Genomic DNA, 17058 nt, shown 5'->3' on the forward strand with positions numbered 1-17058 from the left:
GGGGAAGACACCTTGGGTAAGTGTGCAGATAAACTTTCAATTACAGGAATGGCATCCCAAAAGTCGCAGAACACATCTTTTGACTTTTCCTTAATTTACCCATGCTAGAAAAGGTAGTGGTACAACCAAGAGAGGTAGAGTTATCTGCTTTTCATTCCCCTCTAGAGTTAGGCGGCAGGAAGGGTGTGGGGTGGGGAGAACAGCGTGAGTGGTAGTTTATGTATACAGGGATGTCCCTTGAATGCTCCTGAGAGACCTTGATGAAACTGCCATGGAAGTACTCTGCCATCCTCTGCCAAAGATTTCTATGGAGGGCTGCCTTATTTCTTCCTCCATGGTAGGACACTTTCCCACATCACTCAACGATAACTTCAGCAAGCACAATTGCAATACACGGGCTCAGCAGTACATGGGCCCGGGTAACATCAGGACGCCGGCAGCAGATGTGCTCTTTCTGCCATTGTTACCCTGAGGAGTGAGATATCAGCTAAAATCACCACCGCCTGTGGAAAATAATGCCAGTATTCAGTGCCAGTGCCCTCTTCTACTAGAATCAATTGCAACCAAGCAATTCCCTCTTCCTTTCCCCAAGCCCCAGAGGGCCATATTCACCATGGCTGGTGCTGTGCACAAGCAATCCCAAGCAGGTGTGAGAAGAGTGAGAGGGTAGTGCTTAAAATTTTGGGGTAGCAAGGGGTGTGAGCTCAGCACTATGCTTTTGTAGTAATTATGCTGACAATGGTACCTCTATGTTTTATCTGGAGGCACTGCCATTGCAGCCTTCAGGGTCTCCCTCTCCACACCCACAGAATGCCTGAGCCAGATAAGGAGGAGAAAGGAGAGGACTTGGGATGATATGTTCAATGAGATCCTGCAAGCTAGTGCTGCATGGGACCATGAGCACGGGGCCTGGAGGATGGACATTGCGGACAGCCTGGAGAAGGAGAGAGCGAAGAATATAAAGGCCCAAGACTCCCAGCAGGAAAAGAAGAGGGAAATGCATCAGGACATAATGGGGCTACTTAGGCAGCAAAACACACATGCTGCAGACTCTGGTAGACCTGCAAGTTCAATAATCCCAGGCTCACCTCCCTCTGCAGCCCACTGAGAACTCCGTATCGGGACCTCCCTACATCCCCCCACCATTCCATATGGTATCAGGGGTCACTGCACTAGTCCTACCACTCCACCCTGGAGGACATTAAAAACAATCAAAACTTCACAAACATTAACCTGCAAAAGGCACAGCTGGTGTAAGGGTAGCTGAAATGGACCTGAATGTTCTTTCCCCCTTCATAAACTCTTTCCTATTAATTTAAGTTTTAAATGTATTTGTTTTAAAATTGCACTTTTTTGCACTGATTTTTTTACAGAATAAATTTCCATTCTTTGGAACATAATTCATTTTTATTAGTTCACAACATATGCAGCTGAGTGCTCAGCAGTTCTGAAAGCAACCAATTACCTGTTACTGCACAGTGTCACACCCATAGGATCATTCACAAACAAAATTAATAGATGCATTGAAAATGTTATATTCCTGCATATACAGTAATCACCACACAATTCCCACCAGGCCACAAAAGAGCAGGGCCAGGTAGAGCACTCTATTCAGGATCACAGTTAAAATGATCTTTCAAAGCCTCCAAGCCATACAGTTCCACAATGAGCTCTTTTAATAGCCCTTGTATCTGACTACTCAAATTCAACAGACAGCCGCTCCACCTCTGCCCTTTATCCCAGCAGAGACTTTTCCCCCTTTGCTTCACAGATATTATGCAGGACACAGCAGGGAGCTGTAACCATTGGGTTATTTTTCTCACTAAGGTCCAATTTTGTGAGTAAACTATGCTAACATCCCTTCAAATGACCAAAAGCACATTCAACTGTCATTCTGCACCTACTGAGCCAGTAGTTGATGTCATGGGCACACAGACTCAGTGCTCCAGAACAGCTCTGAATTAGTCTTAGGCAGGACCCTCTTCAGTGTGGCACTCCCTCAGGGTGCACACTCACTAGGGAAAACCTCCTCAGCTTTAGCACCACCAGGGACTGACCTCAGAGCTTTCAGCACCCCCGTTCCACGCCATGAGCTCCCCACAGTAGGTTCACCTGAGTGGGACACCTGGGGAAGCTTTATACACCCAAAGGGGCCATGCACCCCCAACTTCGGCAATCAGCAGTGACTCTCAGACAGAATTGTAAAAGAGAAGGGTTTATTAGTTGTCTGGAACACAGCGTAAAAGTTCTTTGTTAGCACAGAAAGCAGGAAGTCCCAGCAAAGTCCATCTTGGTTGGGCCCCAAGCCTGGGTTGCCTCCCCAAAAGCCACAAACACGAGACTGTCCTGTTTCCAGCAGCCACACTCAGTCACGCCCATTTGCCCCTCCTCTGTTCTGTTGGGTTTCCCAGGAAAAACTGGTCACCTGGCCTCTACCCCTTTGTTCTTCAACTCATTGCAGCCGTCTGGCTTCTTGCAGAGGATGCCCCCCCCCACAGCCATCAGTTTCTAAGTTAAAAAATGTCTAGCCATTGTCTGGGCCTAGGCAGCTAGACAATCACACCTGTTCCTCTAGGAGTCTCTGCAAAGATCAAACACCGTCTCACCACGTAGTTAATCGTGCAACACATAGGGGAAACTGAGGCACACAGTATTCGTTCAAAACCTTAAGAAAATGCCACACTTCGTCACAACTGAATCATTCCTTGGTGTTGCTCATGAAGCCGTACACCAGCTACCTCAACAAGGGGTAGGCTGGATCACCCAAAATTACTATTAATCCACCAATTGAGAAAGGAAGTCCCTGCTTGCAGCTTTCTGAAGAGTCCTGTATTCTTAAAGATGCGAGCATCATGCACTCCCATCCTGACCAGCCCACCCTGAGGTCAGTGAAGCATCCCTGGTGATCTACCAATGCTTACATAACCATAGAAAAGTAGCCCTTTCTGTTGATGTACTCAATGGCAAGGTGGTCCAGTGCCAAAATAGGGATATGCGTGCCATCTAGCACTCCATCGCAGCTCAGGAACCCCACTGCTGCAAATCCATCCACTATGTCTAGTACATTGCTGAGAGGCACAGTCCTGCGTAACAGGAGGCGATTCATGACCCTACATGCTTGCATCACAAGGGCCTCCCCGGTGGATTTCTGGACTACAAATTGAGTCCCAACTGACTGGTAGCAATCTGGCATTACAAGTTTCCACAATGCGATTACCATTCACTTCTCCACTGTCAGTGCGGTTCTCTTTTTGGCGTCCATACACTGGAGGACATTTGAATGTCCCTGCGCTGGAGGTGAGCTTACTGCACAGATCTAGGAATGTGGCTTTGCACATCTGAAAGTTCTGCAGCCACTACTTCTCACCCCAAATCTGCATTACAATGCGATCCCACCAGTCAGTGCTTGTTTCTCAGGCTCAGAAGTGGCATGCCACCATATGCAGCTGTTCCATGAACACCACCTCCAACCTTGAATTGGTTCTTGCTATGTCCCACAGCAATTCATCCTCCAAGGAACAATCAAGTTCCCCGCTCATTTGGTTCTTTTTGAAGCTCTCCAAATATTCCAAGATTATGCACTCTGTGCTTGTAATGCTCACAAATAGTGCAGAGCTTTGCAGGCTCTATGATGTCAGACAGCGAGGAGGGTCACACAGGTTTGTGGGATTTTGAAGGGGAAAAAAAGCATGAAAATTATGGGATACAGATAACACCATGGGATGGAGACAGTTGCAAATAAGAAGTTGACCCCATGCTCCCAGACACCCCTGCCTGACTCGTTTTGGCCCCCTCACACAGTGCCAGAAGTTCTCAAAATACAGTGTGCTGGATGGTGGTGAGTTGCACAGTGGGATACCTACCTCTGGTGCATCACACACTGCACCGATACAAGCATTACTGTGAGTACACACACCGCTGCCACAAGAAGTCAAGTATGCACACACACAAGCTATGTCTTAGCAGTAGCGGCTACATGCTGATGTAACTTGAGTCAATATAAGTTTTTAGTGTAGACATGGCCTAAAAGTGAGTGAAGTTCTTCATTCCTTTCTTCAGGGGTATTGTGTAACATTCATACCATTTTATAAGGCATCGTTTGGTTGACACGCTACATTAAAATTCTTAAATTCAATGCTCTGTCACAATCTGACATTTTGCACTATAAAAATTGTACTTCAATAGAAAAAAAGTGTTATCTTCATCCTCTCTGTTATTGCATTAACTAAGATAGTAAATTCCAGATGTTTTTAATGGCTACTGGTCCCTGTATAGGCAAGACTGAAACCTAGTCTTCATTCTCATATTTAAATCTCATGTTCATCTACATAACACTTATAATACAGGCTGGCAACATGCCTACAGCACTTAGTTTTCCTAAGTCTTGAAAAGAGTATGTACACTAAGAAGTCTATTTTTCCTCTGATACATGCATAACTTATCAGTGGCAGTGACACACATTAACAGGATACTAGGCCCTAAGAGATAAATAAAGTTTTAACTTTTCATGTAACTACATAGTCTTTTAAAGTGAATACAACCTTAAACATAAACATTGAAATCAGCAGTTAATACTGTTGCCAGTTTTTAAAAATGTAGTCTCTCATCTTTAATGAACTGTAATTATCTGGGAGCTCAGAGACTTACTACTGGTCTACTGCCATGACAACCAGTAGCTGTACTTAAAAAAAAAAAAAGACTGTCATATTTGGCCCCTAAATCTGAATATTATAAAAACATGCTTTTGCAAAAGCTAAAAACCAGTACAAATATTTCCTCAAGTTTTAAATCCAGCAAAAACAGTTGATTTGAAAACTAAACAATCCCTTGCAGTGTTTGAAAGGCAGACATTGCAAGTAATAAGACTGTAAAAGCGAAATGAAACAACTGATTTCCATCTTTTTCTACACTTTTAATAATCCAAGCATTACTAGTAACATAGGCAAAGAGATCGGTTTACAACAGAAGGCCCTGATCCTGCAAACATGTACTCACTCGCTTAAATTTACTCGTGTGAGTAGTCCCATCAACTTCACAGAGACTACTCAAACAAGTGAAGTAAAGCCTGTAAGGCTCGGTCTATGCTAGGAACTTATGGTGGTAGAACTGCGTCGCTCAGGGGGATAGAAAATCCACGTCCCCAAGCAACAGAGTTATACCAACCTAACTCCCAGTGTAGACAGTGCTATGTTGACTGGAGCGCTTCTCCCATGGACAAAGCTACCACTTCTTGGGGAGGTGGAGTACCCAGACCAACAGGAGGAGCCCTCCCATCTGTGCAGGTCTCGCCTTCGCCGAAGTGCTACAGCAGCGCCGCTGCAGCATTTTAAGTGTAAACAAGCCCTGAGTATTTGCAGGGTCTGAGCTTAGTATATTAAGATGTCAATGTCTGCTTGTAATTATTTCTTTAAAAAAATGATTATTTCTTTAGAACTAAATCCTCAGGTTAGGGACCCTCGTCTCAAACCTGAAGACACCTAAGCACATGCTATCTTCACTCATAGAAGTAGCTATAAAAAAAAATCAAAATCATTATCTTCATATGTTTGTTCAAATTTCAGAATTATTCCTTTTAAGGTCGCATAGGTTAAAATATAACCTATCACTGGTCACAACCAACAACTGCCATTTGTTTAATGCAAGTGACTTGCAACAAACGAACATCGCATCTCTTTCAGGAAGTCTGTGGAAGGGTCACCCCCAGGGGGCCACACGCCTTTGCTCTCAAACAGCGCTTGGCAAGGGACCTGGGGGCCCGGAGTCAGGCAAGTGCTGCAAATGCTTCATCTACTGGGCACCAAGGGCTCGCAAGCGGCCTGCGGCCGTCACGCTCCAGCCAGACGCCCGGCCCCCGCCGGCTGACCGGTTCCTCACCAACGGTCTCCCCAACGGCCGCCCAACCGCCCCATGCCCGACTGAGCCCCGGCCCACCAGCGAGGCGCCACAAGAGCAGCAGGCTCAGGCCGCCCCCTGCTGTGCTGCAGCCCCTTGCCGGTGTCCAAGCACAAGCGGTCTGGCAGGCAGGGAGCGAGGAGCACCTCCGGGGCTCGGCCAGCTTCTGTCCGGGTCTCCCCGGGACGGGGCGCTGCAGCCGCGGCGAGCTCTCCCTCTGACAGCCCGGCTAGCGGGGACGCTGTGCGGCGCCTAGCGCCCGGCTCCGAGCCCCGGCAGCCGCCGACACCCCGACGGCAGGGAAGGGAAAGGCCACCAAGTGACCGGGGCGGCGGCCGGACTCGCTGCAGCGCCCCGGGGCCCGGCCCGCCCAGCGGCCCCAGCCCGCGCTCACCCGGCACAGGCTGTCCTGGAAGAGGCGCGGGTCCAGGTTGCAGGCGATGGTGGCGGTGGGCAGGTCCTGCAGCGCCACCGCCTCCATCTCGCAGTCGATAAAGCTCCAGTCGGACTCGGTCTCCGGCGGCGCCTCCTCCCCGGGCTGCGGCTCCCGCTCGCTGCCTGCCGGGCCAGGCAAGCGGCTGCAGCCAGCGCCCCCGCTCTCCATGGGGCGGTCGCGGAGCCCCTGTCCCGGCCCGGCCGGGCGGCGCTACTGGCTCCTCCTCGGGTGGCGCCGCCTCTGCCCGCGGCCCCGGCGTTAACCCCTTCCCCGCCGCGCAGGGACCGCGGCCCGGGGCAGCCGGAGCCAATGAGGAGCCGCGCTGCCTCCACCTCAACAGGTGACCGACCCGCCGGCGTCAGCCCCGGCCGCCATCTTGGGTGAGGGCAGCGGCCCCGCTTCTCGCCCAGCCCAGTAACGGGCACCCGGCGTCTCCTGCTGCGCTGCACACGGAAGCTCCCTGGGGCATCAGGATCCCAGCATGGGCCAGCAGCCCTCAGGGCAGGGTCGGGCAAACTTTTTGGCCTGAGGGCCACATCTGGATGGGGAAATTGCATGCAGGGCCATGAATGTAGGGCTGGGGCAGGGTGTTTGGGTGTGGGAGGGGGTGCGGTGTGCAGGAAGGGGCTCAGGGCAAGGGGTTGGGGCAGAGGAGGGATGTGGGGTTTATGAGGGGGCTCAGGGAAGGAGGTTGGGGTGCAGAAGTGGTGCGGGGTGTAGCGGGGGTTCAGGGCAGGGGGTTGGGGTGCAGCAAGGGGTTGGGACAGAGAAGGGATGTGGGGTGTATGAGGGGGCTCAGGGAATGGGGTTGGGGTGCAGAAGTGGTGTGGGGCATAACGGGGTTCAGGGCAGGGGGTTGGGGTACAGTAGGGGGCTCAGGGGGTTGGGGTGTAGGAGGGGCTCGGGGTGCAGGTTCCAGCCCGGCTTTCCTGGAGCAGTTCCAGGGTGGCAGCGGCGTGCGTCAAGGCAGGCTTCCTGCCTGCCTGCCCTGGCCCCACACTCAGGGCCGGCTCCAGGCACCAGCCCTCCAAGCATGTGCTTGGGGCGGCTCCTGTAGGGGGGCGGCACTCACCCGCGGAGAGCGGGGCCGCGGCCGGGCTCTCCGCCCTCCTCCCGGCGCTCCGGCCGGTCGGGGAGAGCAGGGCCCCGGCCGGGCTCTCCGCCCTCCTCCTGGCGCTCCGGCCGGTCGGGGAGAGCGGGGCCCTGGCCGGGCTCGCCGCCCTCCCCCCGGTGCTCCGGCCGCCAGGGAGAGTGGGGCCCCGGCCGGGCTCGCCGCCCTCCCCCCGGCGCTCCGGCCAGCCGGGAAGAGCGGGGCCGCCCTCTCCCGGCGCTCTGGCCGGCCGGGAAGAGCGGGGCCATGGCCGGGCTCTCCGCCCTCCCCTGCTGCGCTCCCCGCCGGGGGGCGGGGGGCAGCAGGAGGCTTTTTTGCCTGGGGCAGCAAAAAAGCCAGAGCCGGCCCTGCCCACACTTCTCCCAGAAACAGCTGGCACCACATTACAGGGGGGGGGGCGGGGGAGGAAGAGGGCAGAGGGCTCTGTGTGCTGCCCTCGCCTGTGAGTACCTCCCCCGCAGCTCCCATTGGCCGCGGTTCCCTGTTCCCGGCCAATGGGAGCTGCAGGGGGGCAGTGCCTGGAGGTGAGGGCAGCGCACGGAGATCTCTGCCCCCCTCCCCCAGGTACTGGAGCCGGCTTGCAGGATCGTGGATCCCCCTAGCCAGGGAGCGAGATCTCACCTGCCCCCCGCCCCCTCCCCAGTCAGGGTGGAGGAGTAGAAAATATCACCCTCTGGACTGGTCCGCTAGCTAAGTTTATCAGTGGGAAACAGGGGAAAGACATTGCCCCGCCTGTGGGGGCATGCTTACCCCCAGCAGGCAACCCCTTCTGAGGCTTAACAGCTGTGAAATGGGCTGATTTGTAAAGGCCAGCACGCCATTGTGGTGGTGCAGTCATACATTCACCTTCTCCCACAATACACAAGAAAGGGCTCTGCCCCTGTAATTAATTAGGCAGCAGGTTTAGTACAAAGAAGAGGAAGTACACTTTCCACACACTGCACAAGGAACCTGTGGAACTCATTACCATGCATGTGCTGGTTGATGCCAAAAGTACAACCAGTTTAAAAAAAGAACTGGATAAGTTCATGGAAAATAGGTCCAGCCTTGGCTGTTAGCCAAGATTGCCCCAAACATGGGCTGGACTACTTGAAACCTTTCCCTACAAGAAGCTGGGGCTGGAAGACAGGGGTGGATTACTCCATAAGGGCTCTTTTCTGTACACTCCCACAGGAGCTCTGCGGTGCACAACTGTTAAAGACAAGAGAGTGGGTTAGCTAGACCATGGTCTGAAGCAGTATGGCAGCTCTTCTGTTCTTATGTGTACTGCAGCATATCAACCTTTTCCTGTCATTGAAGTACATTTCTCCTTCTTATAGACAAACCTAATGGGGGGCGGGGGGAGGATATTAGACACCAAATAAAGGACATGTGTTGCACAAAGGGGCCAGGTGATTTATGATCAGCTACACAAGACTTCTGACCCACATTAAGTTTAATTTTTTTTTTTTTCTGTGCAGAACAAAGTCAAAAATAAGTCTGAAAATCAAGGCATGTAACCAACATTACGTGGGCAGGTGCAACTTCTTGTGCTGGAGGAATTATACAGCTAATCTTATTCATGAACTTATATTTGTGATACCTTATTTCTAAGACGAACTCTTTGCTTGACATTTGTTTAATGATATTTTGGATTTAAATAGCTGTTGTAGGGGGGAGTGTAAATATGATTTAAAGTCAGCCTTATGTTCTTTCCTTCCAACCTCAGCTATGATGTTCGTCCATCGTTATCCATGAAGACCTCAACAACTCATTCTTTCGATGACCGGGCTTTGTGCGTCCGAAGATGACTGATCAGTCCGATTCGGGCGTGGAACGTCCTGTCACACGTCGGGCAGACATGTAATGGCACTGTCGATGATGTACGAGCAGCTCTGGACTTGCGCAGCTCACGCTTTTTTTCAGCCTCAGCAATACGCCTCGCCTCAGAGGTATTACTGCCTGTGTGAATGAGGCTGTGCCATGCTGAACGGTTCAGTGCGAAGGTTTCCCATGTGGTGGTGTTGATCTCGAAGGACTTCAAAGAGGTCTTCAGCGTGTCCTTGAACCGCTTCTTTTGTCCTCCATGGGAGCGCTTTCCCTGAGTGAGTTCTCCGTAGAAGAGCTGTTTAGGAATGCGTTCATCTGACATTCTCACAACATGTCCGGCCCACCTGGTCTGGGTTCTCATCAGCAATGTGTGAACTGACAGCAGACTGGCTCTAGTAAGGACATCAGTATCGGGCACTTTGTCCTGCCATCTGATTTTTAGAAGCTTTCACAGACAGGAAATGTGGAAGTGATTGAGCCTTCATGCATGACTCCGATAGACAGTCCACATCTCGCAGGCGTACAGCAGAGTTGGAAGCACCACTGCTCGGTAGACCTTCAGCTTCATTGGTAGGCTGATCCCTCGACGTTCCCAAACATTGAAGCGCAATCAGCCAAATGCAGAGCTGGCTTTAGCAATTCTGCAGTTTACTTCATCATCGATTGACACTGCTCGGGAAAGGGTACTGCCCAAGTACGTGAAGTGGTCCACTATCTGAAGTCTCTGTCCATTTACAGTGATGGACGGTTCTGAGTACGGAGTGTGGGGAGCTGGCTGGTGCATGACCTCAGTCTTCTTGATGTTAATAGTGAGACCAAAGTTATTGCATGCAGTTGAAAACTTGTCCATACTGGCTTGCATTTCTGGCTCTGTACTAGCATTCAGAGCACAATCATCGGCAAAGAGAAAGTCTCGAAGTACAGTTTCCTTCACCTTGGTGATGGCACACAGTCACCTCAGATTGAATAGTTTCCCATCAGTTCTATACTTCAGGCCTACTCCTTCAGAGCAGTGTTGAAAGGCATCAGTCAAAGTGGCAGAGAATATCATGCTGAACAAAGTGGGTGCTAGAACACACCCTTGCTTGACGCCGTTGGTGACTGGGAAGGCCTCAGATGTTTCACCGTCATCCAGGACACGAGCCATCATACCGTGATGAAATTGACGTACCATTCGTATAACTCTGTCTGGACAGCCAAATTTCGACATGATCCTCCACAGGCCCTGGCGACTGACAGAGTCAAATGCTTTCGTGAGGTCCACAAAAGTTGTGTAGAGTTCACGATTCTGCTCTTGACATTTCTCCTGTAGCTGACGCACAGCGAAGATCATGTCAATAGTCCCACGTCCCTTGCGGAAGCCACACTGTGATTCTGGCAGTAAGCCCTTCTCCAGGTGAGTGATCAGTCGGTTCAACAGAACCCGTGCAAGAACTTTCCCCGCTGTAGAAAGCAGCGAGATTCCACGGTGATTGTTGCATACCTGGCGATTGCCCTTCCTCTTATAGAGGTGCAAGATGGACGCATCTCTAAATTCTTGTGGAATGGTTCCCTGCTTCCAGAAGGACTGAAACAGCTCAGTGAGTTTCCGTAACAGCACGGGTCCACCGACTGTGTACACCTCTGCTGGTATGGCATCTGACCCTGGGGCTTTGCCACTCGACAGCTGATTGATAGCTTTCTTCACTTCGTCCTCTTCTGGTGAAGCATCCATGGAGTCATTGACTGCAACCTGGGGCATCTTGTCAATGGCCTCATCATTGATGACTGAGGGGCGATTGAGAATTGCTTCAAAGTGTTCAGCCCATCTCTGGAGAATCTGCATCTTCTCTGTAAGGAGCACAGTACCATCAGAGTTCAGGAGGGGAAAGCTCCCAGAAGACTGTGGACCATAGAGTGTGTTAAGGGCTTCATAAAACTGCTTATAGTCGTTCCTGTCCGCATATGCCTGTATTTCATCTGCTTTGGCGCTCAGCCACAAGTCCCGCATTTTGCGCAATCGGTTCTGTACTGTTCTGCGAACGTTGATAAAGGCAGTCTTCTTTGCCGCCGAGGATGGATTGTTTTGATATGCACGATGATATGCAGCTATACCAAGTGAAGCAATGTAATAGCAGAGGATCTGCATCAGTATCTTTACATCTCCTTCACTTCTTTCCTGTCCCTTCCTTACAAAGTCCCAAGCATGTAAACATCACTGTCCCTAAAATGGAGCCAAACTAGAGCACTATTTATGCTCTCCTCTCTCCCCCTCATCATCTGGACTCTGCTTGGAATTCAAGTCTTTTTATCAAAATAATTTTTAAAAAATCTCAGCTATGTGTTACATATCTCTCTCCAAATACACACAGTTTTCCGTGTGCAAACATACAACTGCTAGTTTAAGACATTCCTGTTGAAGAGAAAACAGCTCCTTATAGGTAGGAGAATTCAGGTGCTTTACTGCTCCTCTGGCCTGTAGGAATGGACCTGAGTGATTAGCATCTCCCATAGATTAGCTGGCTAATTGAGAAATGTGTTTAACCTAAGTAAACAAATAGATTTTACAGATATTTAAGTGGGATCAATTTCCAGGGGAGCTGCCAAAGACCAGGAGTTTTAAAAGCACACCTCTTCACAAAATTTGCATGGGTGTCCAACTACATAGTCTGAGCAACTTATCCCAGCACAAGTTTAATGTTGTGTACAAGATAGAAGAAGTACGTTAATAAATCCATCTAATTTTCTACACCTGCATATGACAGGTAAGAGGAGAGAAGGTTTTTTTAAATAAAAATAAAAAGTGGAAGAACAGTTTAATAGTCCAAGGACATTAGACTGGTCTCTCACTTCAGGGACCCCTCTAATCCTGAATACCTGGCCATTAACTGAACTTACCTACTTTCTTATAATGAATTAGATGAGATGGAGCTCTTAGTTTGGCAAAGTACCTCAACTTCCTTCATAACTAGCTCCAGTAGGGAATAGTGGCTCTTTATAGGCTTAAAGTAGGCAAAATTCCCAGAGACATGAATAAGGAGACAATTTGGTCCTATGGATCAAGGCGCCATAGTGCATCAAACATTCCATTGTGTAGAGGGTATTGATATATACACACAAGTCAATACATCACCTGTTCCCAAACTAAACTAATATTTTATTTCAATTCAGACTTCTGGAGTTCAGTTCTTTGATCATTCTCCTTAACTCCTGACTACAGAAACATACTTTTTTGTTAATGCACATTAAAGTCTCTAACTACATATGTAAAATATACCACCGGGTGTCATAACCAGGCTAAAAGCCTAAGTTAATGTAGACTATTATGGCGCAGTTCTTTAAAAAAAAATCAATTTATTAATCATGGTATGGTGAACAGTGAAACCATAATTTAAAATATGTTGTTGCTATGGTAGGCAAATCTAGTCTTCCAAAATGCAGCATGGAGCCAATGTTTATGCCAGAGTAATGAACTTCTGAAAAACGACTATAGCATTCACATGCCACTAATGATCAGCATTGTGTAAGGTTTATGGCAAAGACAACAGCCCCACTGCTTGACTTATCTCAGCTACTGCATCCTGAGGCAGTACTGTTGGTCTTTTTTCTAAACGAACTACATGTCAACAGACTTTACAGTGGAACATAGTACTGTGTTTGAAACTGATAAGTTACTGGTTTTAAATTAATTCCAACTTCATCCTATTGCAATATATTCAGCAAGAAGGTAAAGAAGATTGTAGTGAAAACAGAGTATGGTAATTTCTTGCCATTTAAAAAGGTAAATTTAGTCCTACTCAGTCTTCTATCCAGGAAAAAAGCCAGTTTTTAAATCATCTTCCTCTTGGAGATAACTCACATCCTAGATACATCATATTTTCACTAGTATCCATGTGGTCATGTACTGTACTTTCATCCAGTCTGGACATACGTTTCCACCAGTTTTCACAGACTCCAGCAAGCAGTATGTATTATCAGTATTTTTAAAAAGCCAAAGTTGATATGATTTGCTTTCAAATGCAAAATTGCTCCAACCTCTAAACAGCTAACTCCATTTTTCTCTCTCTCACTTTCCCTCTTGGTTCTCCAGTAAGCCTGCATAGCTGCTCAACCAGTCAAGTCAGAGTTAGTTCTTGACACAAATTGTGAAATTCATCACTGTGCAGACAACTTGTACAAAAAATCTATGCACCACTTAGGTCCTAGGCCTTTGCACAGGGGCAATTTCACCTGCAAAGAACAATGGAATCTGATTTGAGATTTAGCAAGGCAAGCATATTTCTTAAATCTAAAAATGCCTCTTCTGTAACTATATTAGAATTTAATTCAAATCATAATTTCCTTTTATACAAATGAACAGGGCATTTTCCTCAATAAGAATGTTTTTTCCTTTCACTAGTAAAGAGTGATTGAGCAGTTCAGCTTCATAATGCTTAGACTGAAATCATATATTATCATAACATTTGTACATTTATCATACTGGGGCATGAATCCTGTCATCTTGCTTATTATGTATTATATTACAAGATACTTAGTCTTCTACTGCACTCCTCATTATTCTGAGTGCCCACTGTTTGGTAATTGTAACTCAAATTCCAGATTCCTACAAAGCAGCCATATTATTTATTGTTTTTGTATTACAGTAGTACCTACAGGTCTAGCTGATATCAGGGCCTCATGGTGCTAGGCACTATACAAATACATGGTAAGAGATAGGTCTGTGGGGCAGAAACTTAGTCTAAATATATATATATATATATATTTCTGTTATTTGTTCTAGAAATACCTCATCTACTTCCTCCTCCTGATCTGGTGGGTCTTCTGTAGAGCCCTACCATAACATTATCTTTATTTTCCCCCTTTTATCTTCACCTAGAAACTTCCCAGTGGTCTGCTTCTCACCTCCTTCTGGACCTCAGAACAAGGTACTTGCTTAACCTTAAGCATGTGAATAGTCCTATTGAGCTCATGTACAAATCATGATGCTTGTTTAAATAATGTTGCTATTATTTGTGGAGGACTTTTAATGTGAATTACCATCAATGGGAACAATACACCCTTCACTGAAAGGGATGAGTGAGGGCAAGTTGTGAAGCCATGGACCTCCATGGTCTGTAGAGCCAGGGAGGAGAAGTATTTGTTTGGTACCCATTCTTCCCCTCACTTTATATATATATATAAAGACAAAAAGGAAGCATTATCCCTGTTTTACAAATAGGGCTCTGAGGCAGAGATTAAGTGACTTGCCCCTACATCATATTGAACGTCTGCAGCAAAATTGAAAATTGAACCCAAGTCACCTGAATCCCAGTCCCATGCCTTTAACCACAAAACCATTCTTCCTCTTTATTGTTAAATATGCAACGAACACCAACCTATGGGTGGGCTGAGAGAATCTGGTAAAACCCAGAGGGGAAAATAGAGATAGACCCTTGAGCAACAAAGTTCAGATCTGGGGTTTAGTGCATCTCTAGAAGAAGATACATCTAAGAGAAAATAAGATGATCAATGGTACAGGTTCCTTTAGGGTGAGAAGCAAACTTTCTATCATAAAATATGTCACATTCAGTAACAAGTGACTTACAATTTTTTTCTGTTTTAAGTACAGTATGGATAGCAAACACCACCACCTAGTGGCTGATGGAAAAAAGAAATGGAAATCTTTTGTAAGATTTGTTTTTATTCCAAATGACATCACAAAAAGTTCTTGCCTCTCAAATGCAGACTGACTGGCTATGTTAACATGTGCAAAAACAAACAAATCCAATATACCTATGCTTCTTACTTCTCATTAAGTGTATTCAGTGAATTTTTTGTGAAATCAGATCATGGGACCCAGTGAATGTACGCAGGTAAATGGTACGGTGTAACATGTTATCTATGTGTATTGGGTCTGTCGTTATTCCTCTTTTAATGTCATCCAGATTTTAAACTTAGAGTAAACCAGCACACTACCCCTTTTCTGCAACTAATCAGTTCATTTACTTTGGGATTCAAATGTCATCCAACCAAATCACCAAATTCATACCTCAGTCATCAGATTGTTCAGCTAACTATATGCCACATGTAGAATGCAGAAGAGTTGAGGATTTGCAGTGTTTTGTTATATCAAAAGGTCTAATGCCAATTCCCATTTGTCCCCCTGGTGTCAGCTTTCTGTGACAGGGATTTAGACCCCCATCTGGCTTCTCATGGTTGATTCTGCCTCATTGGGGTTCAGAGCCAGATTAAGGCACAGACAGCTCTAATGGATGCCATTGTGCCCCCACAGAACAAGAATTTTCTACATATGGGCCCAACTCTCTCCTCTCCTAGCAGCGCCTATATAGGTGTAGGTGCTTCAGTGATGTGAGCATTTCCAGGCTTTTGTAAGATCTCTGTGGGGTTGGAAGAGTTACCATTGGGTGGGCAAAGCATGGGAAAAGAGGGGTACCTGGTATGAGGAAGTTAGGGAATGGGCAGGGCCCAGCACCTTCATAACTGGACAGCCATGACAATACAGCACACAATCCATAATCAATAGACTTTCTTTCCTCTTACACTTAGCACTTACAAGGACCTATTCCTGCCCCCAAGTCAGGAACAACTTTGGGTACCTGGTAGGCTCCCAGTTCCACATTAGATCTTTTGGAAGGGGCTGTATCATCTGAGGGAAATGTGGGAATTGCTGAATTTTTTTTTCAAAGGGACTAGTAATATTAGGTATGGTGGAAGTCATCTGTATGGGGGACAAGGCAGAAATATACAAATTCAATGGAGTAATAGGTAGCAAGCCCAGAGTCCCTTTATCAAGGCTGGGAAGAAGTAGAACACATTAAGGGAGCACAAGTGGTTAAGGAGTCTTCAAAAAGAGAAATTAAAATACAAAGTTTAAGTAACTGATTCAGAACCATCAAGTTGTATTGCTAGCCTATGTAACTGATCACGTTACTGTTACCCTCATCCTCAGTTCCCTCCTATTGTTTGTTATGCACACTTGTTGCAACTTGTCTTTAATTAGATTGGAAGCTGATCTGGGCATGGAATGTGTCTTCCTGTATTAGTCTGTATTGTGAATAGCACCATGAAGCCACCAATGTCACTGGCAGCTTTGTATCCCATACCAGATTTAGTAGTGACATGTCAATACCTCTTCATTACAGGAACATACCAGGTTAGCATGTATGCCTTACTGACTTTCAAAATATGCTATTGGCAAGTTACTTTCTAAATTAGGAAAAGAAAGGCAAAGCTGATATGGAAGTAAACAAGCCACTGACTTCAGGGGCAATCAATAAGATGATCTCTGGTTACTGATTTACTTTATAGCACACCTTTACAAAATGTTATTGAGCAAATAAATTGGATCAGTAGACACCTTTGAAAAGGCATAATAAAATAAGACTATAATAGCAAAGACCAGGTTAAAAGCTGTTAAAAGAAAGGCTAAAGTTGGGTTCTCAGCTGCCTGATCCTGTGGGGAAAAATAGGTGGCATCATGCTACATAGTAACCTGCCACTGGTTTGGACATTAATGATAAATAGAGGATTAGATCTCAAACAATGAGTGTAACCCTAGTCTGGGAGTGTCATACCTGTCTCTGACAGACAACTAAAGGGTCTGCCTTTTTCTTACACTTCAGCTTCATTTGTGTAACTTGTTATGCCAATAAAGTCTCATTGAATTGAATTTAAAAAAATAATAAAATGAAACCTAACAAGAGTCAGCTGTATGGATTTCATGGGAATTCTACATCGATGTCAGATGAGCAGAATCATGGATGTTTTAAAATTAAGATTTTTAAAGTTATTTCTATGATTTTAGCAATAAGCGTATCAAATAGCATTCACT

The 17058-nt window shown here is 46.9% G+C and overlaps 1 protein-coding gene across 2 annotated transcripts in view; it reads right to left on the reverse strand.

Annotated features, from left to right (window-relative positions):
• Positions 1-6497, reverse strand: part of RCAN1 (regulator of calcineurin 1) — a 64111-nt gene extending 57614 nt beyond the window's left edge. For both annotated transcript variants that reach the window (XM_065416309.1, XM_065416308.1), the window contains exon 1: positions 6287-6497. In XM_065416309.1, coding sequence (XP_065272381.1) covers positions 6287-6496 — 210 coding nt within the window. In that variant the 5' untranslated portion in view covers position 6497. The remainder of the gene's footprint in view (positions 1-6286) is intronic.
• Positions 6498-17058: the final 10561 nt, after the last annotated feature.

This window comes from Emys orbicularis, chromosome 1, assembly GCF_028017835.1.
Source record: "Emys orbicularis isolate rEmyOrb1 chromosome 1, rEmyOrb1.hap1, whole genome shotgun sequence".
Classification (NCBI taxonomy): Eukaryota; Metazoa; Chordata; order Testudines; family Emydidae; genus Emys; species Emys orbicularis.